At 50.5% G+C, this 22,445-nt stretch overlaps 7 protein-coding genes across 7 annotated transcripts; 1 reads left to right on the forward strand and 6 right to left on the reverse strand.

The window, feature by feature from the left end:
- Positions 1-318: 318 nt before the first annotated feature.
- PSV08DRAFT_382628 (sulfate transporter family-domain-containing protein) lies at positions 319-2,974 on the reverse strand (the record flags this gene model as incomplete). Its single annotated transcript, XM_014222572.2, has 5 exons — positions 2,808-2,974; positions 2,036-2,757; positions 1,706-1,985; positions 921-1,652; positions 319-854 (listed from the first exon to the last, which is right to left on the reverse strand). Exons 1-5 carry the CDS (start codon positions 2,911-2,913, stop codon positions 319-321), a joined length of 2,376 nt encoding a protein of 791 aa, XP_014078047.1. The 5' UTR covers positions 2,914-2,974.
- Positions 2,975-7,955: 4,981 nt separating this feature from the next.
- On the reverse strand, positions 7,956-8,692 carry PSV08DRAFT_232367 (Lipocalin-like domain-containing protein; the record flags this gene model as incomplete). Its single annotated transcript, XM_014222573.2, has 1 exon — positions 7,956-8,692. The coding sequence occupies one exon, from the start codon at positions 8,690-8,692 to the stop codon at positions 8,114-8,116; it is 579 nt and encodes a 192-aa protein (XP_014078048.1). The 3' UTR covers positions 7,956-8,113.
- A 1,075-nt stretch (positions 8,693-9,767) lies between these two features.
- Positions 9,768-11,599, reverse strand: PSV08DRAFT_232371 (Tannase/feruloyl esterase). The gene is made up of 2 exons (XM_014222574.2): positions 11,062-11,599; positions 9,768-11,013 (listed from the first exon to the last, which is right to left on the reverse strand). Exons 1-2 carry the CDS (start codon positions 11,559-11,561, stop codon positions 9,891-9,893), a joined length of 1,623 nt encoding a protein of 540 aa, XP_014078049.1. The 5' UTR covers positions 11,562-11,599; the 3' UTR covers positions 9,768-9,890.
- A 1,356-nt stretch (positions 11,600-12,955) lies between these two features.
- PSV08DRAFT_412946 (Alpha/Beta hydrolase protein) lies at positions 12,956-13,954 on the reverse strand (the record flags this gene model as incomplete). Its single annotated transcript, XM_014222575.1, has 3 exons — positions 12,956-13,304; positions 13,354-13,537; positions 13,585-13,954. The coding sequence occupies 3 exons, from the start codon at positions 13,952-13,954 to the stop codon at positions 12,956-12,958; spliced, it is 903 nt and encodes a 300-aa protein (XP_014078050.1).
- Positions 13,955-14,929: 975 nt separating this feature from the next.
- PSV08DRAFT_382637 (histidinol dehydrogenase-domain-containing protein) lies at positions 14,930-17,907 on the forward strand (the record flags this gene model as incomplete). The annotated part of the gene is made up of 3 exons (XM_014222576.2): positions 14,930-15,041; positions 15,078-17,579; positions 17,671-17,907. 3 exons carry the CDS (start codon positions 14,930-14,932, stop codon positions 17,853-17,855), a joined length of 2,799 nt encoding a protein of 932 aa, XP_014078051.2. The 3' UTR covers positions 17,856-17,907.
- Positions 17,908-18,214: 307 nt separating this feature from the next.
- Positions 18,215-19,327, reverse strand: PSV08DRAFT_382639 (uncharacterized protein; the record flags this gene model as incomplete). The annotated part of the gene is made up of 3 exons (XM_066093407.1): positions 18,215-18,650; positions 18,728-18,823; positions 18,873-19,327. 3 exons carry the CDS (start codon positions 19,325-19,327, stop codon positions 18,215-18,217), a joined length of 987 nt encoding a protein of 328 aa, XP_065948035.1.
- An 844-nt stretch (positions 19,328-20,171) lies between these two features.
- On the reverse strand, positions 20,172-21,631 carry PSV08DRAFT_252360 (major facilitator superfamily domain-containing protein; the record flags this gene model as incomplete). The annotated part of the gene is made up of 2 exons (XM_014222577.2): positions 20,172-21,257; positions 21,314-21,631. The coding sequence occupies 2 exons, from the start codon at positions 21,629-21,631 to the stop codon at positions 20,172-20,174; spliced, it is 1,404 nt and encodes a 467-aa protein (XP_014078052.2).
- Positions 21,632-22,445: the final 814 nt, after the last annotated feature.

Consider the following 22,445-nt stretch of genomic DNA (forward strand, 5'->3'; position numbering starts at 1 on the left):
TGTCTTTGCCAACGGCCCACTAGCCGTCCGTTCCGTCTTGTACCCACACGGATTCCTCAACAACGCATGTTGCATGCATTGATGAATGTGTGTGTGCAACAGCAGATTACGAAGGGAACAAGGTTTCTCCTTTTACAAGATCAATCTAAGTAAAATGTTTACAGCACAGGGACACGTGATTTATCAATAAAGAAAGTCCAAAAAAAACGGAAGAAGAAGAAAGAGTTCAAGAAGAAGAGTGTGTGGAAGAAGGTGAAAAAATAATAATATCACATAAATCATTAAGCATTTCTAAATGAATTTGTAGAAAAATCTAAGTTAACCTTGCTTTGTCGTAAATTCTGCCTCTCCGACTTCATGTGAGCTTCCCGAGCTCCCTTGCTGCTTAGCAACAACAGCCGCAATCGCGCTCTCCACCGCCGCCGCAACGTCAATATGGAAAAACGGTCGGTTTTGGCCATGTAAAGTCGTGACCTTGCTATTCGGCAAACTCCTGTTACCATTCACAACGTGGATATCGTCTTGCGCCTCAGGATCATGCAGCTTGGCTGCTGGAGTCTCAAGTGGGGCGTAGCTGTAGACTGGGCTCCAGTGCTGGCGAGAAGCAAAGCGCTCGCGGTCAATGTATCCGAAGCCCGCGGTTGTCAGCGCGCGCTTGGTCCAGCGGCTGTTGATGGAGGCGAAATGCCACTCGACGGTTTCGGGCGCGGCGTGGCGGTCGAGCTGGGCGCGGACGTCGATGAGACCCTGGATCGAGGTTACGTCAACATTGTTGACGGCGCTGAAGTCGAGGATGATGGCGCGGAGGATGGGCCGGTTGTCGTCGTAGTTGATTTGTTGACCGCGTCGTGGGCCTGATTGTTGCGAAATGAGTAATTTGAAAATAGGTAAGGGGGTTTTACATGGGGGAACGTTCTTACCGGGATCATTCCAGGGCCGGTCACCGATCTTGGTGTATTTATCCAGTGTCGTGGGTCGGGAAATGGTTTGCGCATGGTGCACGAGTTCGTCCATGTATCCTTGTTGGTTGAGGTATGTAAAGCCTTCGGTGAAGCGGTAAATGAGCACACCAGGGTATGGTGTTTCGATGCCTACGAGCGGATTGGACCCGTCCTTGTGATCAACTGGAATGAAGGCTTCCCGGACAGAAGTTTCCGAACCGGATGCGAAGTGGCCGTCTTCTTTGTGGGCGATTGTGTCCGGAGTTGCGCGGTAGATTCGGACTCTGCCGAGGAGAGCACCGTGTGTGAACAGTTGGCGCCAGAGCAAGAGCGCGAAAGATGCAGCGATGGTGACGTAAATTCCGTTCTCGATGCTGGTGAAGATGGTGACAAAGACACCGGCGAAGAAGATGATGACTTCTAGGGGCGAAGTTTCCCAGAACTGGAAGACGACGTTGGGAGGTGTGATAAGATCACCGACGGCGTGAATGATAATGGCTGCTAGTGTAGCCGAGGGAATATAGAAGAACATAGCTGTTAAAGCATACAGTGCCAGGAGGACGATGATCGCGGTAAAAATACCAGCCAGTGGAGTACGAACACCGGCTTTCGACTTGATGGCGGTGCGAGAGAAAGAGCCGGTAGCAGGATACGCACCCAAGAATGGACCAAGGACGTTGGTGAAACCAACGGCGACAAGTTCTTGCGATGCTACAGAGGAATGTCAGTTTATTCCCAATGACAAATTTAAGGGCGTTGCTTACGGTTAATAACATAGTTGTTGATGCGACCAAATGATTTCGAAATGGCAATGTGTTCGAGGATCAAAACAATGATCGTGACCGGGATATCCGAAGCAATGGCTGAGAGAATCTTTTGGTCCATCTTAGGAGCACCAGCGTGCTGGAAACCGCGGGGGACACGGCCCAAAATCTTGAATTTGGCAAGCTTGACGTTCTTGTGGACGCCCTTGATGTCCTTATTGGCAAGCCAGCTAATCATAATGTAGAGCAAGATGACAAAAGCCATGCGTAGTGTGCTCAGCTAGTGGACGAGTCAGAGTTTTGTCTTTGCGTCAAAATCAAAATACTTACAAAGAACCAAAGCTTCTGCCTTGATGGCTGCTTCCTCGACATAAAGTTGCAGACGAAGCGAACCGAATACAGCATCACAAGGGCACTGAGGCCCATGGCAGCATCGAGCTTTGTGCGACCCAGACCCTTGAGAGTGTCGATGATCACACGGTACGTAGCTCCACGGGTGTTGACACCAGAAATACCCATCATTGTAGGCACTTGGCCAGCTGCAATGGAGATGGCGGCACCTGTCATGAAAGATGTAATAGCAACCAATGGAATAAGTTCCACGATTCGTCCAAGCCTAGTCAGTCCAAGGAAGAGCAAAACCGAACCGGCAATAACGGAAAGTGCTCTGGCAACGTCCGCAGCATCAATTCCTGGATCCTTTTCCTGGATTTTGGTCACGACATTGCCTACGATTGTGCTCATCACGGCCACAGTACCGATTGTGATGTCCTTGGAAGTAGCGAAAGCCCAGTAGAGAATGAAACCGACAAAGCTGGTGTAGAGACCGTACTCCGGTGGTAGCTGTGCCAGCAAAGCGTAGGCCATACCCTGAGGAATAACGACAAACCCAACAGTAACACCGGCAACCACATCGCCAAAAAGCCATGTCATGTTGTAGTGAAAGATCCAATCCAGAAACGGAAAGAGACTTCTAAAATAGCGCTTGATGGCACTTGCGGACGGCTTGAATTGGGAAAGCCATTCTATTGCGGTTGGTTCGTGCTCGACGTCTACCATTGATTAGCTGTAAGCTAGTTTCATAGGGATTCTTCATGCTCACATGTCTCGACAGACGAGATGGATGCTGCACCAGAAACCTCGGGCTCTTTCCGGTAGTCAAGATTGATTCCAAGCACCTTGGCAGCTGTGCGACCAGCGGTTGCCATGATGCCGCGTAAACAATAGGAGTAAGCAGAACTCAAAAAAGGCTTGGTGATAAGCGACGAGCCGAAACTCTCTCGAGCAAGTCGCTCAACGGCCACCAAAGCTTAGTCGCGGTAGTAGGGGAAATCGCGAAATATAACCCCAGTCGAAGGGCCTTGAGGGATTCCTGGGAAGGTGCTTCTGGCTTCTGGTATGCGACGAATGCAAGCTTATATGAACTTTATGAGCTGCTGACAGGGCCAAAGCTTGTAACTTCTCCTGGAGCTGATGCCGATGAAGCACCGTATCAACACAAACCTTGGGTAGAGGCGGAAGCACATGTGTCTGGTTTGGAGATAGCCTCGTGGAAGGGGCGTACATCAAGACGGCAAACCCAACTTGGCATGCGCAAGAGTGTTACTGGTGTCACTCCGCGCAAATCACAGCGCAGCACCGTCATCACCCCAGAGCGCCGGCACATGGCGTGCTTGCGCTGAGCAGGATGGTATGTATTGGCAGACCAAAGTCCAGGCCTTGGAAAAGCTGGGCCGACTACATCGCAGAGTTTTGCCAGGTCTGGCCTTCAGTGAGAAGACAATTGTGGCTTTTGGGGCGCCCACCGGGCGGCGTGGGGGAACCAGGATGGCTGGTTGGCTCCGCTGGTGGTGCTTAGTACTACCTCCGGTACTGCCGCTTACTTTTGTTTTTGACCCTGAGTAGTACGTCCCTTTTGCTTCCGAAACTGCCACCTGTCTGTGTCGTCTGCCAGATGGTTCAAAATTCAACTGCGAACCGTGAGTGCGGCGCCGAGGATGTGGCATGTCTTAGCATCGGCTCGGTTTTGGTGAGGATGAATGGTATCATGAACGCAATTGACGCCAAGAATTGCGACATCTCGGAAGGCGGCGTTGGCGCTTGGTAGGATGCTTGTTGTACCCACCTCTTCCTATTTCAGCCGCACTTGAACTACCAGTAGGCAGCTAGCGAGCCTTTTTCCGCGGGGTGAAGATATGGAGAAGAATACCGGGGACTTGGTAACTCTTCTATTAGTAAGGCTGGCAGATGACTTAGCTCTTCACTGTAAGCTTAGTTATGGTCTGCGAAAGTCAGACACCATTGCCCCTGATTCAACTACTTCATGCTTCAAGGACAGATGCTCGGTGCTATAGAACATACCTCAAGACAAAAACTCTCGCATCCATGAAAAGGAGAAAGATTTGTGTGCTGCACTGCCACAGCACACCCTCAGAAACAGTGCCACATGACAATTCTTTTCGTCTTCGATCAGCTATGGGTAGACTCGTCCATGGAAAAGTGGCTGATCATCTGGGATACTACCAATGGACAAGAGGTTTGGTGGACCTGACCACGTGTGATTCATGCCAGTCGCTGTTTGTTCATTGATTCGCATTCGTTCTCGCCCCATCACGTTTTTTGCGCCATTATTTCGCATTTCCTTTCGATCTTTAAGGACAGGAGTTTTTTTTTTCAGCCGAAGCATGTTCGTGAATATCAGTGGTCAGTCTGGCATTACTTCGGCGACTGACCATATCCAGGTCCATCGTCTCTATCGTAAGCACACCCCAACATCAATTCTAGATGCGCTATAGAGTAGTCGCCTGACGTGGTCCTGAATGGCCACGTTTGTAGCCCGACAATATGGTAGGCCTGCAGGCACGGGAGCAGGGAACTTACTCCAAGCTCATCCCTGGTATCGCCAACACTGTGAGCCCGACGACCCGACGCGAGCCTAAATCGGTAGCCAGTAAACGCTCATATCTTGTGTCATGAAGTAACGCCACCGGTATTCTTATGTTTGTAAAGGGCCGGTGGTGTCTAGAATATCGGTATATGACTGTCATCCCTAGACGATCACTGGCCCCGCCCATCACTCTGGCTACAGATCTTCGCGTATATTATGATATATTTGTCACATGGGAGAAGTTGTCGCGTGACAGCATGATGTTTTGGGAAAAGATGTTCGTGGAATAGGCTGATAATGGATGTCGTTGTAGATTCATGAGTCTAGAAGGAGGCGTCTTCATTTCGGCTGCATGTTTGCCGTCTTTACAAGATATCAGGGGTAGCGAAAGACCCCGTATCTGCGAGCGATGTGCTTTCTGGAAGACATCTTCTCGCCTGGCCAGTATTCATAATCACCGACACGCTCTATCTCATGAGCAGCAATGCAGTAACGCTTGTTGGGGACTGTTGATGCGAACAGACAAGACATGTCTATGATACAGAAGTCGTCTCACGGTTTCCTCTACCCTATTTTCCATCTTCTTGGAGTTCAAACTCTTTCTTCTTGGCGATGCGAGTAACCTCTGTGCTAGATAAAAGAAGTCTTTTGCTTAGGCAATGGGGTTCAACAAAGACCAAGACCAACTTTTCCAAATCAGATGGTACTGAGACTACCAAGTGCACCAACACAGCAACCTGTGGGAGTTCTTTTGTCACCAGCACTTGCTCAGAGGCAGCTTTTACACTCAATTGATTACATGCAGACACTGAGTTACAATTTTGGCCAATGACGATAGGAGTGTTGGCGTCACTGCTATGCTGAGCGGCGGCCTCACGTCAAAATACGGTACTAACCTCGAGTTTCTTGGAGAATTATCGACGTAAGAGTCATAATGTCTTATCATATCTTGATAACTTGGTGGATTATAATTAGGAAGTAGATTCGCAACTAGCCAAATCTGCTAAAGATCAAGATGAATTTCAGATTTATACTTGTTGGAGCTGAACAAACTTCGAACAAATGGAATCTTATTGAGATGATGGACCGATCAATCTGCTAATCAAGATCAGCAGAACAGTCAGACTATATACTTCTTAACCTAGACTAATCTAGTCTAGTACTTAAGTCCTTCAGCTATCCGGTCCATCACTCACTTTATCTAATCAGATAAGATTAACTTGATCCTGATCAGATGGTTCAAAAGATCGAGTGAATCACGTGACAAGATCACGTGATCCCGGCCATCTTGACCAGTGATACTACGACAATACTTTAATGTGAGTATCCACAGATCCATTTCTCACGACATGTTGGATTCTATTCCCGAATAACCAGATGGGTTATTTCCAAAAAACGGAATTCCAGAAAAGGAGATGCATGGAACGATTGTGGGGGAAAACGGCCCCTAATAAAAACAACCAAGGTAATTTTTGGATTAGATCACCATTTTGTATAAGGCAGAAGTATTTCAGAGATATATAAGATAACTTTTAGGCTAAGCTTATCTCAACTAGCTCAGAGTTACACGGGGTTGGGTGCTGATACTTCTCTAGGCTCGATCCGGGTTAGGGCGAGTGAGATGGTGTGAAGAGCGCCGTGAGGTAGTTGTCTAGCGATATAGTGGATTGGGCATGCTTGTAAGACAGGTAACAATAGGTTAACAATTCCTAATCTATATCGAATAGACTAACAAGTATCAATCTTGTAAAGTTAAGTAACTAGTAAGAAAGTACAATTTAAGTTGACCACAACAAGAGTAAATAATGAAATCCGTCCATCCTTAATCCTCATTGCTTCCAGTCTTGCCATCCCATCATGCACTGCCATCCCGGATGGCCAGCCTTGGCGGGATGGCACATCACGTGTCTCCAAGCCCCGCGATGTCATTACCTTCTGACGTGGACGCCCATAGGCCCCTTGCCTCCTCGTCTCTCATCAAGGAGAGAATCCTTCCTGTTACTTGTAATACTCAGAAAAAAATGAGCACAAATCGAGCTTAACAAGTAGTATCCACATGTGCGATAACTTACATAGGACCGCCTTTCGAATCAAAACACAACAGCCCTCCGGATTTTCAATTTTTATTGTTTTGAAACTGCTTTCAAATTCAAGGACCTCAAAATAACATAATCCATCAATACAACTGATTCAATTTCCTGAATCGCGAGATGTCAAAGCATGTAAGAACAGCTGCTTTTCAAATACCGAGTCCTAGTATACTCACTGTTGGCAGCGAACCATCACAACTACACATTGGGTAGCAATCCATCTTTCATAAGATGTAGTTATTCTTAATCATCTTAATTCGAATCAACCAAACCAACTTTAGGGTCAGCAATCGACGAAACCAACTCGTGGTTTTAAATTAACAAATTTAAATATTGCCAGCTCTGCGCACCTCACATCTAACAAACACCTTACCTCATACAACTCCCCAAGGAATATCACGCCAGAATCTTTATCCAGCCCACGTGACTCAGAATCGCACAATCACCTATCCACGCACAGACACAACCTCAAACAAGCTAACCGTGCACAAGTCACTACCTCATAGACTTTACTAAATAACATGCGACTTTCCTACGAGCCAAGCCTTTATCGCACTGTTCAATACCGTTGCACATTGATGAATACGAGGGCAACTAGAAAGTAGCGATGATAGGACGTAAAACAAATCTGAAACCTGTTGAAGGTTGACCAAAGCGTACTTAGTTACTTACCACTACTATTGTTATCGATATCAACACTTCATCACTCGTTCACATCTAATCTCCACAATTGAGTGTATGTCGGCAGGATGTAACACGCACTACCAATTAACAGCCAAATGCAGCATTTGACTCCGACGCTGTCAATAAACGGAAAGAGAAAAAAAACATATTTGTTGAGTACGCGTCATGTTTGAAAAAGGCAGCTGGCTGTACACGACTCGATGTAGTATCATATCCTCAGCCACTTATGCTCGGCGTCCAAGGTAAGTAGTTACGAAGAGAAAATATGCTATTGTGTGCAAAGTCATGCCGGAAATGAATGCATTGGGCGCCTGGTCTTAACGAAAAAAAGAAAAAACAATAGTTCAAGTTAGGTGATACCATGGTATACAATGCCTGCAGTATAAGACGGGGATTTGCAGTGCCTAGGTCTCTGCTAGCCAGGAGAACCATGTAAGGAGGCGCGGCTATTCGCATCCATGTCCGAACAGAACCAACCCCGAAAAGAAAGAGAGGAAAAAAGCGACCCCGCTCACTCAAAGAAAACAAGAACATGAAGGTGATGGACGTGCATTTTTCATTTCATAACATCGAGTTCCATGATAGACGAAAAAAAAAGAGCCACCGTCTCTATGCCTCTAAAGCCCCAGTAATCGCTTTATCACAGCATACATATACAGGTTTGAAAAAAAAGAAAGAAAGAAAGCAAAACCCGCACAAAAAAAAACTGTTAAGTAGTAAACCCCACAGCATACACACTCTCTTTTTCTAATCCAATCGCCTCCACCAAAGCACACCACGGAACCCTCCACCCCTCTCACTCCCAATCTTCAAGTACTTGACCATTTTGCCCTCCTCCTCACGCTCCACAATCGTGTAATTCCTTCTATGCTCCTGCCCCACCATTGTCGGGACATTTGCGACCGTCAACGGCCCATGGAATACCTGGCCCTCGGTCTCGGTTGCAGGGAGGGCCGTGTTGATTCTAAAAGGGCCCGAGTAGCCAATGCTGTGCTTGCCGACGAGCGCCCAATCGGCGTCTGATTCGTTGGCGAGGAAGGGGAACGAGACGAGGGGGCGAAATTCCTTTTCCGTAGCTGTGATGGTGGCGCTCATGAAGCCAGAGGCTGTGTAGATGAGGTTGCCGACGGGGGCCGCGCCATACGTGGCGTCGGGAATGGGCTCGTCGTTGAGCGTGCTCGATGTGTTGAGGAGCGTGTAAGTGCCGGCTAGGGCCTTGAGGATGGCGGATGATGCCGGCGGGCTGGGTTTACCCGAAGATGTTGCGGGCGCTGGTAGTGCTGCCGATGCGGATGCAAGAAGTGCAATGGGGATGGTGAAGCGCATGGTTTAACACGATACTAGTGTACGTATGCAGAATACAAGGTTTTTCTTGGATGGGGTTGGACCAGACTATCGGGATCCGAGGGAAGAGGGGAAAAGGGAAGTAATGAAGGGATTTGGGAAGGTGGTAATAAACTGTTGTACCGCTGAATGGCAATTTTAAACGCGCGATAAGCAGCCTTTTTATATACTAGAGCTGGAGGATTGTTTCTTGTGTATAAGCCACGCTTCAGCCTTTTTTTTCTTCCTTTGATCCTGGCGCCTGATACCGGAGGGCCCAGGGTACTAATCGCTTGGAAATTCTCATCTCCGCCATGGCGCCGCGAACTGTTTGCGGGGTAAAACGTATGCGTAGTAGGGCCTATTTGGACACTATCCGATGATCCGGGAAACCCCGTAACTGCGGGATAATGTATCCATAAGCAAATTGGCCACGTTGCTTGCCCTTGCAGTGATGCCTGCAAAATCGTACATAGTCGTCTTTGACTTTGTTGATAAGTCGCTGGGTTGGCCCTCAATCATTAGCTTACATGCATTATAGGATTCACTTGGAGATAGACAGGCACCATATCACTTGTGTGAAACAAGCTCTTGTCTGCGAAACAAAGTGGCAGCGCTCCTGAAATTTTGCATACAGTTGCACGGACGGACAAGACGGGAATGTACAGAATAGGTATTCGGGCCCGACAGTCAGTTGAGAGAAACCTTGACCCATGCCAAATAATACCGCCGCTCCTATAGTATCTCATGCAACCGCACCCCCCCCGGCTACTCTAATAAACACCGAAAATGCACACTTTTTTTTCAAGCCCTTGAGTGCTTCCGCGGGCGTGTTCAAATTCCGGCGCCTTCTGCTTTCAAACTAGTAGCACTGTATTGTAATAGTCCGATGGACCTCGGCTTATGCTTCACAAAAAATGACACGCACCCTGGAACGCACGTCTCGTCAGGCTGCGGCCGAACGACAACGTGCACCTGAGAGAGCAGGCTCGGGACCCGCTATTAAGCGGTGCGGTCCGTAGTATGTCAGGACTCTATTTCATTCACCATCAAACGAAACATGCTTGCCAAAATATTTGGAAAAAAAAAACAAGAGTAACTTTGCATTGAAGATAATCGGGCTTATGACTTTCATTATAAAACAGAAATTCTGTGTATCTATAGCTCTTTGCCCTGCATAGCATCAAGACATTAGTTAAAACTACATGTCTCCCATCTCAATGCACTCCCAGTTCTTGGCGAGCTTGGGGTCACCCTTGCCCTTGTATCGGTTGCTCTTGGGGAACTTGCAATGCGCGCGCTCGAAATCAACACCGAGAGAGACGGTGTCGTTGACGAATTTGGTACCGGTAAGGGTTTCGGGTGCTTTGCCCTTTTCTACCCACTGTACCAAGGCCATGAGAACGTTGTGTTCGGGGTCGTAGCCATTGATTTCGCCAAGTTGTTGGCCAATGGCATGGGCACCATTTCCTCCACTGCAGTGACCGGTGCCACTGACATGGAAGTAACGGTAAAATTCATCGAGCTTCTTGGGTGGCAGGCCCATGGTAGAGCTGACATGGTTGTAGTACCTCGCGCTGTTATCGCTAGAGATGATGAAGTCGCTGGTGCCGTGCCAGTGTAGGATCTTGGTACCACTCTTCTGTGCGTTGCTAAGATCGCCCTCGAACGTTTGGATATTAAAGGGGTTGATTCGTGCAGCGTTGTTGTAGTCATCAGAGTCCAATGTGGCAGGATCCCAAGTGGGGTCGTTGTAGATAGCATAGCGGAACCAATCAGTAGTGTAAGGGAAAGGGGATCCGGTAAAGAGCACGTAAATGGCAGAGAGCTCGGCTCCAGGCTGTAGGCGCGGGTAAACCAAATCGCCTTGGGCGTTGGTGAGTGGCGAGTAAACACCAATCACCGTGGCGAGCTCATCAGGCGTCAGACAGGTGGTAGAGTTGGTGCCTTGGTCGCAAGCCAGACCCGAGGGATCATACTTGCAAAGCAATGGATCTTCGAGAATACCGTCTTGGAGATTGTCGATCTTGTCACATTGGGCCAAGACGTCGGCATGAACCTGCGCCCACTTTGCCGCTGAGACAAAAGTCGGGGAGCTGGGTGGGCCGGTGAGGGTGTAGAAGTGACCGGACCACGAAGTAAGATTGTCGAAGGCAATTGCAGGGGCTCCGGCAAGGATACCATCCCATTCATCTGCAAAATCCTGGGCCATCTTGAAGCCTTGTCGTCCGCCAGTTGAACATCCAAGATAGTAGGATTTGTCCTGTGGCTTGCCATAAAAGTCGCTAACGATTTGCTTGCCGACGGCAGCACCATTGTGTAGACTGGAGTATTTAGCTTGGGTGCTTGAGTTTGTGGGGAAGGTGACTTACGCTCGGTAGGCAAAGTCCTCTACAACGTCTGGGTTCTTGTAGAAGGGCAGGCCACTCGTTCCATTGTGGCCGTTGTTGGTTCCGATGGCGGCGAAACCTAGCTGGGATGTGTAGGCCAAGTCGGAAAAATCGATGCATCCATTCAGACCGCCGTTGCCGTGGGCGATGAATCTGCCTGTCCAGTTGGATGGCAGCCAGGCCTCCATGTTGAATCCTGATCGCTCAGAAGTGGCAACGTAGAGTGCAACACGGCACAGGTCGGCCCCAATGGCTTGACTTGTTGCTCCGCCGCTGACACATGTTGGGTCGTAAACGGGTATGGTGAAGTTGGTACCAGCAGTGACGAACTCGGCAGTGGTAACGACACCACCTTCAATCTTAAGACTGGAGGCTAGATCGGCACATTTTGAGCTAAAGTCACCAGAAGCTCCAGCTTGGGGATAGGCAAGAGCTGGTGAGGCGCCAAGTAGCGTGGCCTTGAGAGATTGTTTGAGCTTCATGTTGAAAGATGAGGGATGAAGAACGGCTCTGCTGCGTCGACATGAAGTGCTGGGCCGGACGCCGTCTTTTATCGCTGTCCGAAGCTGGGTGGCATGCACGGCAGATTACTAGCGGCAGGGTTGCCAATTGAGAGAGGCAGGATAAAAGTGCAGGGCCAACGCGGGGGCCTAGTTTGGATCGGGACGGATGCAGGGACATAGCGTGGCATCAGGTTGGCGCGGCGGCTAAAAAACAACGTCAACACACTCGCCGGAACACGCACATGCGCATGCAGGACAGGACAGGCCAGGCCAGGACCTGGAAGCTGGGGAACTCGTGTTGCATGCCGCATATGCATATTGACTGCGTAATGAGCTAGCTGTGGCCCGGGACCCACCATGGCGAGCTGGGCCGATAGGATCGATGTCTTGTACTGTACGTAGCAAGTACAGCTATGGACTATGGACTACCATGTTGGCTCTGGTGGCAACCTTTGTTCTGGCGCGAGCATTGCTACCAAGTCGGCGACGGGCCCTCTGCTTGGCCATTCCCGAGCTCGCTCGGTTTCTGAAGAGATTGCGCCCCAATGCGTACCGTACTCGACTGGACTGTGGGCAGGCCAGCCAAGCGAGCCGCGGCGGAGGCAACATAGATGTGTAGTCTGCATGTACGTGGTAGTCGAGGGACTACGGTAGCTTGGCCCCGGCGGCAGAGGCTGAAGTCATGCTAGTCCGTCGAGCGACTCATGCGACTACAGCAACAGTCGTCGGCCCCCGCACCGACGCAGGCCCGTTGGACCGTGGTGCCCAAGTACGTACTCTGCTCTGCAAAAGCGGAGTCGGTCGGCGCAATTGCCAGGAACAAGGACAGGCACAGGCACAGGCGAAGAGTGCGGAGAATGGCGGGGGGGAAAAGAGGAGAAGAGCAGGTGGAGGGGTGGGGGCGGGTAATGCACGTTGCGTCATGCACCGGCCTCTATCCAGCCGGCACGCGCACACGATCCGCTTGGCCCAGTGCCCTCGCACGCCCACATACACACTCGCACGGCAGCAGTAGCCTACCAAAACACCAGCCGCCACCACCAATGCGGGTTTTTCCAGTCGCCATGTGGAATGGCCATGGTCACTTGCAAATTGCGATACAATCCGACGTGTCAAAACTCTATCCATGCGGCACAGCGAATAGCTGCATCGACTGTGGCGTTCACCTTACCACGACGAGGCTAGCTTCTTATGGCACATACCCGGACCTGCTTTTAGCACCCAATGCACTTCCACGCAATCCTCCCCTATGCACCGCCTGGCCCATGTACAAGACAACTGCCGACTGGCTACAATCTCGACACTGCCCGACAATCCTGCAACGAGTCAGTCGGCCCACCTTGCCGCCATGGGTGACATGCACCTCGACCCTCTCATACCTTCCAGGCCTTGCTAACAAACCCCTCAATGTCCTCCCACAGATCTGCTGGCCGCTCCAGAGCCGCAAAGTGCCCACCCCGTTCGTGGCGCTTGTACGAGACCAGATTGCTCTCCTTTTCCAAGATGCTCTTGACGCCCACGCCCATCTCCTTTGGGAAGACTGAGTAGCCCAAGGGTTTGTTGGTGAACTTCCATTGCGTAACCAAGCTGCCGCTGGACATCTGGCGGTAAATATAGAGGCACGAGGGGAAGCAACTTGTAAACCAGTACAAGGAAATGTTGGTTAGAATCTCATCCAGCGATGGATCCTCATCCGACCATTCCAGCATCTTCTCGCCAATCCTGCCAAATGTCAGTCTGCGTACATGTACCGGAATTCACAAACACACACCATGCCAACATCGCCAATGGATTCGACGCCAGAACGCTCCCAATGGTGCTCGTCCTTGTGCCGTGTTCGAGAGCATAACCTACGCCAGTCGCCCTCCACTTCTGCGTAAACTCAACCCTCTCTTTCTCGAATGCATCCACGACCGTCTCCTCGCCCAGAGGGGGGAAAGTAACAATCATATTCACTGACCATGTGAATACTCGAGCAGCGAACGATTGGCCGACCACTTACAGTGTATTCCAACGCAGGCCTCATATTCTCTAGCCATGATTTGCGCCGTGAATTGGCCCACGTCTCCTCCCTGACCAAGATATCTGTCAAACCCCAGGTTCACCATGAGCTGATTCATAACACGACTGGAATCCTCGACGCCCCACTCTTTGTCGTGAGTTTGTATGGTGCTAAGAGTGTAGCCAGGCAATGACGGCACGACAATGTGGTACGGCAAATCCTTGGTCGAATACCTTTTTCTGATGATGCTGAGCATGGGCAGGAACTCGATGAAGCTGCCAGGCCATCCATGCATGAGTATCAGAGGAATTGCATCCTTCTTCTCAGAGAAGAGAGCGACAAAATGCAAATCGACATTTTCAATCTGCATCCTATAGTTTGGGAAAGAGTTGATGTGCTTTTCTGCAGCACGCCAGTCATATTGGTTAAGCCAGTAATCCTTTGTCTCGGAAACCCATTTGCGTGATACCCCAAAGCGACCATCTTCTTGCCGCCCCTCCTATGTTGCTGGCGGAAGCTTGGAGAGCTGCAGAAGCTGTCTCCACTCGGACAGGTCCTGGTCCGAGATGTTGAGCGTAAATGGCTTGGCCGAGTCTGGTGGAGAGTAAGACATGTTTGTGATGAGGAATGGAATATGTTTGGCAGATTTTGGAAAGGCATGCCTGGGTATTTGAGGACAAGGCGAGATGCCCCGCCTTGCACATCCGCGTATAGCCAGCTGTATATGCCTGCAGGGTACTGGGGACAATCTCTTGGCCGACCGGTAGTAAGACTGGAGAACCCAGGCCAGCCCATCCAAACGAGCCACCTTTACAACGAAACACCAGCACCACCACAAAATTGGGTGGGGTGGGGGTTTTTTTTTAAAGATAAACTGACTATATTCAACAACTATGCTAGCTAAGGATCTACTATTTCCAAGTAAATTTTAAAGATGATACATACTACTAGGAGTACTGTTGCACTAGTAACTCAGATCCCAAGTGGGCTTCATACTGTTGGATCTGGATGAGTTTACCTCTAGCTTAATCGGTTAACCGAAAAAGAGAGTTCACACGTCAGCACACATGCAGCTAGATGCGAATTATCTCGTCCGAAGTTGCACATGCACATGCTGCATGTTCAATCTGATGTACGGAGATACGAAGTATAGCAAAGCATCATAACACTCTGTACCCAGTCATGTACGTCGTCTACTAGGGCTGCCCCTCTTTGGATCAAGGTATTTTGGCAGGATTGGTTAGATTGGTTACATGCACCCAGCAGCTTAACGGTAAATACGTCCATTCATCCGTTCTTTCGGACGAACTGGTGGGAAGGCAATAGCTTGTAATAAACATTGATGATGTCAGCATTGAATACAATACGGACAAGCACTGCTGCTGCTTCTGCTTCGAGTGGCGTCATGGACAATGGCGGGGCACATCGGACTCAACCCCGCGGCTCATCCATTTCGGGCCAGCTAGTCTAGTACACCTAGACTTTTTTTCCAGTAATCGACTCAAACCCGACTGACTCCGCTGCTGCTGCTGCAATTGCGCGCGCATTCAAAGTACCAATTGCAGAAATATTGCTCGACATGGCGCCCGCTCTGGTTGCTGCCATTGACCTGGCCACGTACAAGCAACAGACCCAGGGTCTTGATGTCCAGGCCCTGTCTTTTGTTGGAAATGTCTTCTTCCGAGTCACCGATGACAGCGTCGACAATGCCCTCTCCCACCTGAAGCAGTCGGTGGGCCGCTTCGCCAACTATGTCCATGTATCCTCGCTCGCATCCATTGACGACGTTGTTTCCATCCTCGATGCCGGCGCCGCAAGCGTCTTTGTCACTCGCCAGCAGTTGGACCAGCTCAAAGCCTTGAACATCGACCAGAACAGGACAGTCCTATGTTTGCCTGGAAACACTACTTCAGATGGCGATGTGAATGCGCAGGCCACTGTCTACTTGGAACAGGTTGAAAATATCGATCAGGTGCAGGCAGCGCTCAATGGCGGCAAGACGAACGCTTTCGTCTCGTTCGCAAACCCAGACACCGAGAAGGTGCTTGCGCTCGCAAGCATGCCCGCCGTACCCATCGTGGCCGCCGAGAAGCTTACCGTCGATCCCGCGAAACAGACTGGCGCATTGAGCGTCGCTAAGCTGCTCATGGCCAATGCGACAAGCGACCGACCCGATGGCCTGTTCACCACTCTCGTGACCGACGAGCGGGGCGTCGCCCTTGGACTTGTGTACAGCAGTGAAGAGAGCGTAGCCGAGAGTCTGAAGACTGGCCGGGGCGTATACCAGAGCCGAAAGCGGGGTCTGTGGTACAAGGGCGAGAGCAGCGGCGACGTTCAAGAGCTTGTGTCATTGTCGTTGGATTGCGACAGTGATTGCTTGCAGTTTGTCGTTCGCCAAAAAGGCCGGGGCTTCTGCCACCTTGCGACACCTACTTGCTTCGGCGACTATAGCGGCCTGTCCAAGTTGCAGAAGACACTGCAAAGCCGCAAGGAGTCGGCCCCGGAAGGCTCATATACCGCCCGCCTGTTCAACGACGCACAGCTACTGAGGGCCAAGATACTAGAGGAAGCTACCGAGCTCTGCGATGCAAACACCAAGGAAGAAGTGGCATTTGAGGCTGCCGATCTCTTCTACTTTGCCCTGACCAAATGTATTGCTGCTGGTGTATCATTGGAAGACGTTGAGCGCAATCTTGATGCTAAGAGCATCAAAGTCAAGAGGCGGCAAGGCGACGCAAAGCCAGCCTTTGCCGCGCAAGCAGCAACAAATGGCGCGTCAAACGACTCAACCACCAAAGAGATTGTCAAGGAAGCCGCTTCAGTACCTAAGAGCAAAGACGATCCGGCCGGTACAAAGGACGGCCGCATCGCCATGAAGCGCTACGTTACTGCCAACGAAACCCCAGAGACTATTGCTGCTGCGCTGCAGCGTCCATCTCAACGCTCAACCGACAAGATTCTGGGCATCTGCCGACCCATTATCGAAGCTGTCAAGACTCGCGGTGATGCTGCTTTACTCGAGTACACGCACAAGTTCGAAAAGGCAACATCATTAACTTCACCCGTGCTCAAGGCGCCCTTCCCTCCCGAGCTCATGCAACTGGCACCAGAGACGGCCAAAGCCATTGATGTGTCTTTTGAAAACATCAGAAAGTTCCACGCTGCCCAAAAGGAAGACAAGCCTCTGCGAGTCGAAACTATGCCAGGCATTGTATGTTCTCGATTCGCACGCCCTATTGAGAGAGTGGGCCTGTACGTACCTGGTGGCACTGCTGTGCTTCCATCTACAGCGCTCATGCTGGGCGTGCCCGCCATGGTAGCTGGCTGCAAGAAGATTGTTCTCGCCACACCACCACGGTCAAACGGGAAAGTGACTCCCGAAGTTGTCTATGTCGCGCACAAGGTCGGCGCAGAATCCATCGTTCTTGCCGGCGGTGCGCAAGCCGTAGCAGCAATGGCGTACGGCACCGAGAGCGTGACAAAGGTAGACAAGATCCTGGGTCCGGGCAACCAGTTCGTTACAGCGGCCAAAATGCACGTATCCAACGACACAAACGCTGGCGTCAGCATCGACATGCCTGCAGGACCAAGCGAAGTGCTCGTTATCGCCGATGCATCGGCAAACCCAGCTTTCGTCGCTTCAGATCTCCTCAGCCAGGCCGAGCACGGCGTCGACTCGCAAGTCATCCTGATCGCTGTCGGGCTCAACGACGCTCAGCTCACGGCTATTGAAGACGAGCTACACAAGCAGGCCATGGCTCTGCCGCGCGTGGATATCGTGCGTGGCGCTATCGAGCACTCCTTTACCCTCTCTGTTGCCACCATGGACGAGGCCATGCAGCTAAGCAACCAGTATGCCCCTGAGCATCTCATCTTGCAAGTCGAAAACGCAGAAAAGGTTGCCGAGATGGTCGAGAACGCAGGAAGTGTCTTTATTGGTGAATGGACCCCGGAAAGTGTGGGTGACTACTCTGCGGGTGTCAACCACTCTCTACGTAAGTTTCGCCTACATTCCCCCTTTTCTTTTTCTTTGTTACGGAAACTTTTTTTGGGAGGGATTTGTGGCTAATTCAATCTTTCTAATAGCAACGTATGGCTACGCTAAGCAGTACTCGGGTGTCAATCTCGCATCCTACGTCAAGCACATTACTAGCTCCCACCTTACCCGCCAGGGTCTCGAAAACGTCGGTCCTGCTGTCATGGAGCTAGCACGTGTCGAAGAGCTAGAGGCTCACCGGCGAGCTGTCAGTCTGCGATTGGGTGTTGCTTAGGGTAGAGATGGGCCTACAAAAAACCTCGTGTCACATTAGTAGAATATAGACGTTTTCTGTTTGTCTGTCTGACCATGCCATTGCATTTATTAATCCCTTGAAAAGTACTTCATACATGCCCACTACCTATCCTGTACGCGATTTTGCTACGCTTTAAATAAGAGTAGACACGCGCAAATGATTCCCCCACTCCGACCTTGGTATGGTTGTCAATGTCGAACTCAGCTGAATCTCGGGTACATCTCCATCCACCACCTGTTTCCTTCAGTACCATGACAACCACTGCCCTCAAAGAAAATGCGTATGTTGAGCGAAGCTGAATAGTCGTCGCTAACAAGCACCAGAGCCACTGGAGCGGTTTACCACATCGTAGAAGCAGTCGTGTTGCCCCAGTCGTTGTTCTCTGCAGCAGCAGTGGTGTCGTCAGCCCAGCTTCCCGTCGTCGCCGTCGTTGTGAGAGCATTAGCCCATTCACCAGTCCCACCACTCGAAGCAGCATCAACAGCATCGTTACCCCAATCACCACCGGTGGTCTTGGCAATGGGCTCAGGGCAACGCTTCTCGCCGTGACCATAGTTGTTGCAGTTGCGGCACTGAACTCGGGTCCAATCGCGTGGTTTGGTACATTCACGAGCAGCGTGGCCCTCCTCATCACAGTTGCGGCATTTCATAACGCGAGGCTTGTCACATTCGCGGGACATGTGGCCTTCTTCGCCGCAGTTGTGGCATGCACGTCCGCCTCCGCCTCCGCCTCCTCCACCGGTGCGAGGCTCGGGGCAATCAGACTTGTTGTGACTGAGCAAGAGTTAGCAGATGGTTTGAGCAAAATAGACAAATGTGGCGCTGATGTCATCAAGAGAGGAAACACGTACCCAAGCTGGTTGCAGTTGAAGCACAAACGGTCACTGCCTCCTCCTCCACCGCCGCCCCTGGGCTTAGGAGGCTCAGGACAGTCGGCTTTGCGATGACTGGATAGAAGTTAGTATGAACTCTCTGATACACTATCGAACAACGTACCCCGTCTCGCCGCAGTTGTGACAGGCCTGACCGCCGGAACCCTTGGGACAGTCGCGCTTCTGATGGCCAGTCTCACCGCAGCCGAAGCAAGCACGTTGATCACCGCCACCACCGCCGCGGTCTTTGTAGCTAGTGGGTTTAGTCGTGGAAGTGAAACCTTCGCCAGCGCCCCATTCGCCATCACCCAAAGCGGCAGCAATGCCAAACGCGATGTCGTTACCGAAACGTGTGGAATCACCACCAGAGTCAGTAGAGTTCTTGATAGCGTCAAGCTCTCCACGCTCCTTAGCCTCTGCTTCACGATGCTTCTTGGAGTTCTTGTGAGCTTGCCAGTCCTTGGTGGGCAGCGTGCGATCGCAGAGCTCGCAGTATGTCAAACGTGGAATATGCTCCTTGGGCTTGGGGTAGGGATTGGAAATCATGGTTGTCGGTATGGCAGGTGGACCACGAGCCATGATGAGGAGGCTTGTTCTAGAAAGAAAATGATTGGTCTCTGGACTGAAAGTTAGCTATGTATCTGCGGTGACAAGGGACGGTGAAGTGAAGTCGCGTTGAAACGCAGCAGATGGTATTTTGACATCTTCCATGTAAATGTACTTTCTTGAGTAAAACTTTTCATTACTTTACGGTGTTGGCCCGATTTTCCTTGGGTATATGCCAATTCTCGACATAGAAGGCACGGAGGTGTGCGCTGCGATGAGGTAGACTTACATTGTATTGTTGCAGAATCCTTTGCCGTCACTCAGCGAGGTATCGATTTTCTGGAGGTGACACTGCAAGACACGTTGCAAAAACGTGAGGTGGGGAAGGAAAGGCAGAGGTGAACGGTGCAATACCGTATAGAGGCAGTCGCAAAGCATCGTGGGAGCACGGGCTCTGTGCGCAAACAGCAGCAAACAGTCAACGCAAGGCCGGAACATGCCGGGAGATGCAAGAAGAAGATGATAGAATCGTGACATGACGATATGGCAATGACATACACTCTCTTGTTTGCTTCGGGTGACTGCATCAGACGATGCAGTAAAGACATGATGAAAGCGAACAACAAGCACTGCCATGTACAAGAATACAAGGAGAACATGACAAGAACCTGGCCCAAGGATAAGCTTAACAATCCGAAGCTGTGTCACGGTTGGTCTAATCTGAGCAAGGTGGTGAACATTACTTTGGGTCGAATGCGAGGAAATTGATGACGGTAAAGCCATTGTGCTTTCCAAATATCTAAAATCGCTGCTCACAAAAGGCGCAAGCCTCAAGGAGTATGATACATAGGAACCCTATGTACAATACACGAGATTGTCAAGCACCAGTAGGTACATTATCCTCTACTTGAGCTCCTTCATCCTCTCTTTGTTCCTCGAATTTCTCCGGTTCCTTCCAGCCCGTGCCAGCCTGTACGAGCACCACAATGACAGACAGTCCTACAGCACATAGGAACAGGGCCTTGATAGCGTCCGTATATGCTTCAACGGCAACAGTCTTGTCTTTGCCGTCCAGCTTGCCCACCAGTGCTGGGCTTCCCAGAAGCCTCCTCGTCAGCTCGCCGCGGTTCTTCAGTCCGGCGCGCGCGAAACCTTTGCTCAAAGACTTGTGCAGCACACGAACGAAGTATCCACCACCGATTGCCGAGCCAAACGAACCCGAAAACCCACGGAAGGTGGCAAGGAGAGAGATGACAATCGGATGAACTTCTGGAAGCGTGAGGTGGAGAAGATGGACAAGCGCATAGTTTGTCGCAGCTCCTGTGGCAAGGCCGTTAATGAAAACCACAGTCACATATAAAGCCCACGGGCTGTTGGGTGTCGATACGAATGCAAGGACAGCCATGGTAATGGGGAACAAGGCCATAGCGACTATTGTATGAAGATAGAAGCTTCCTGTTCTCTTGATGTGGAAAACCCCTGCAAGCAGACCACCAGACGCGAAACCAGCATTTGTTGGGATTAGAATCGACCCAGCCACAGCAGGTGCCCAGCCTCGAACAGCAAGAGAATATACTGGTGTGTAAAAGAGGATGCTCCACCGAGCCATCATGAAGCCAGTCGTTGCAAGGCAGGTCAGCAGAGTTCCTCGGGACCGTAGAACGGAGACTGGAATGACGGGATCATTGGCGACATAGGCTTCATTGAACACAAAGACGGGAAGAGCGAGTGCTGCTAGAATTAGGGGCGTTGGAAGTATCTTTGGACCAGATAAACCCAAGAGGAAGAGGACAACGGTGGTGGTCAACAGTACTGCCCCGGAGTAATCAATACGAGCAAGCTTTTCGCGGATTGAGAGACCAGTATATTTGGCGTTGTTGGAAGTGTGGCTTGCTGGTATAGAGAATAGTAGACAAAGGCCTGCGATAAAGCTCAGAGGTGCTTGGATGCCGAACAGTGGTTTCTTCGCATGTCAGTCGAACCGAAATAATTCTTACGTGATAGAAACGGAGAGCTTACCCATCCGATTCGGGGTTCGAGTGCACCTGCAATGACCGCACCAAGCGAAACTCCAACCGTCATTGCAGTATTGGCAAGGCCCATGTATAGACCCCGTCGCCTTGGACTGGTCATCTGGATTGCCATGATGCTGGCGACAATGAAGATGCCTCCGCCACCCGCTCCAGTAATGACACGGCCCAATATGAAATGCTCAAATGATATGGAAGTGGACGTGACGACAGATCCGATACAAATCATTATTGTAGAACTGAACATGCATAGTCGGGGGCTGAAGACTTGGCACAATCTTCCCATGAGAGGTGCCAGAGATGACATGGCGATCAGATAAGAAGAAGTGAACCAGCTCGCATTCTCGAAAGCATCAAGATCTGCAGCAATAGATGACTGTGTCGTTGTGAGAATAGAAATATTTGTAGCTGATAGTAGTTAGGACTTTTGTTCCGCGTCTTTCATTGATGGTCACGTGAGTGGGGGTGTTCGGGGCATAGGCATGGACATTCAGGGCCGTGTTGGTTTTGAAAGAAATAAAGTTTACATGATTACAGCCGTGATTATGTGACGGTGGTAGTGCATCATACCTTGAAGAAATATTAAGAGACCGACGGATGCGACGATGAAAGCACCCCGAGACGGTGAGATGTATAGCTCGTCATTCTTCGCGTATCTTGTAGATAGGGTAGAGGATGTCGAGCGTTGCAACAGAGGCTCTCTGTCCGTCGAACCGTTTGATATGGCCATAGCGGGTAATCAGGGAGGCAGTTTACATGAACAAAAGATGATGGGCGAAGATGGATAGGGACAAAGATAAGTACATTACGGAAAGCAAGGCGTTAAAAGTCGTAATCATAATGATCCATACGAACGTGCATGGATGCTAGTGTCAAGATGGATTACAAATGCGGCATCAAGTCGATTACCGGCCCCTGCACGCAGGCTTTCGTCCGCAAAGATAGGAACATGGCGGTTCGATCCGACGGACTGAAACTGAAAGCTGATTTGAATCCCAAGGATGAGAGACGGGCGAGTGTGCAAGGGAGAGGCCAAGCAAGCGCCAGGCACCGTTGCAGCGTGTTGGCCATGCGACATGTGTAATTAAGGTGACGTCAACGCTCATTGGCCAGACACGGCA

The sequence above is a fragment of the Bipolaris maydis genome (genome assembly GCF_028858645.1).
Source record: "Bipolaris maydis strain C4 unplaced genomic scaffold PSV08scaffold_17, whole genome shotgun sequence".
NCBI lineage: Eukaryota > Fungi > Ascomycota > Dothideomycetes > Pleosporales > Pleosporaceae > Bipolaris > Bipolaris maydis.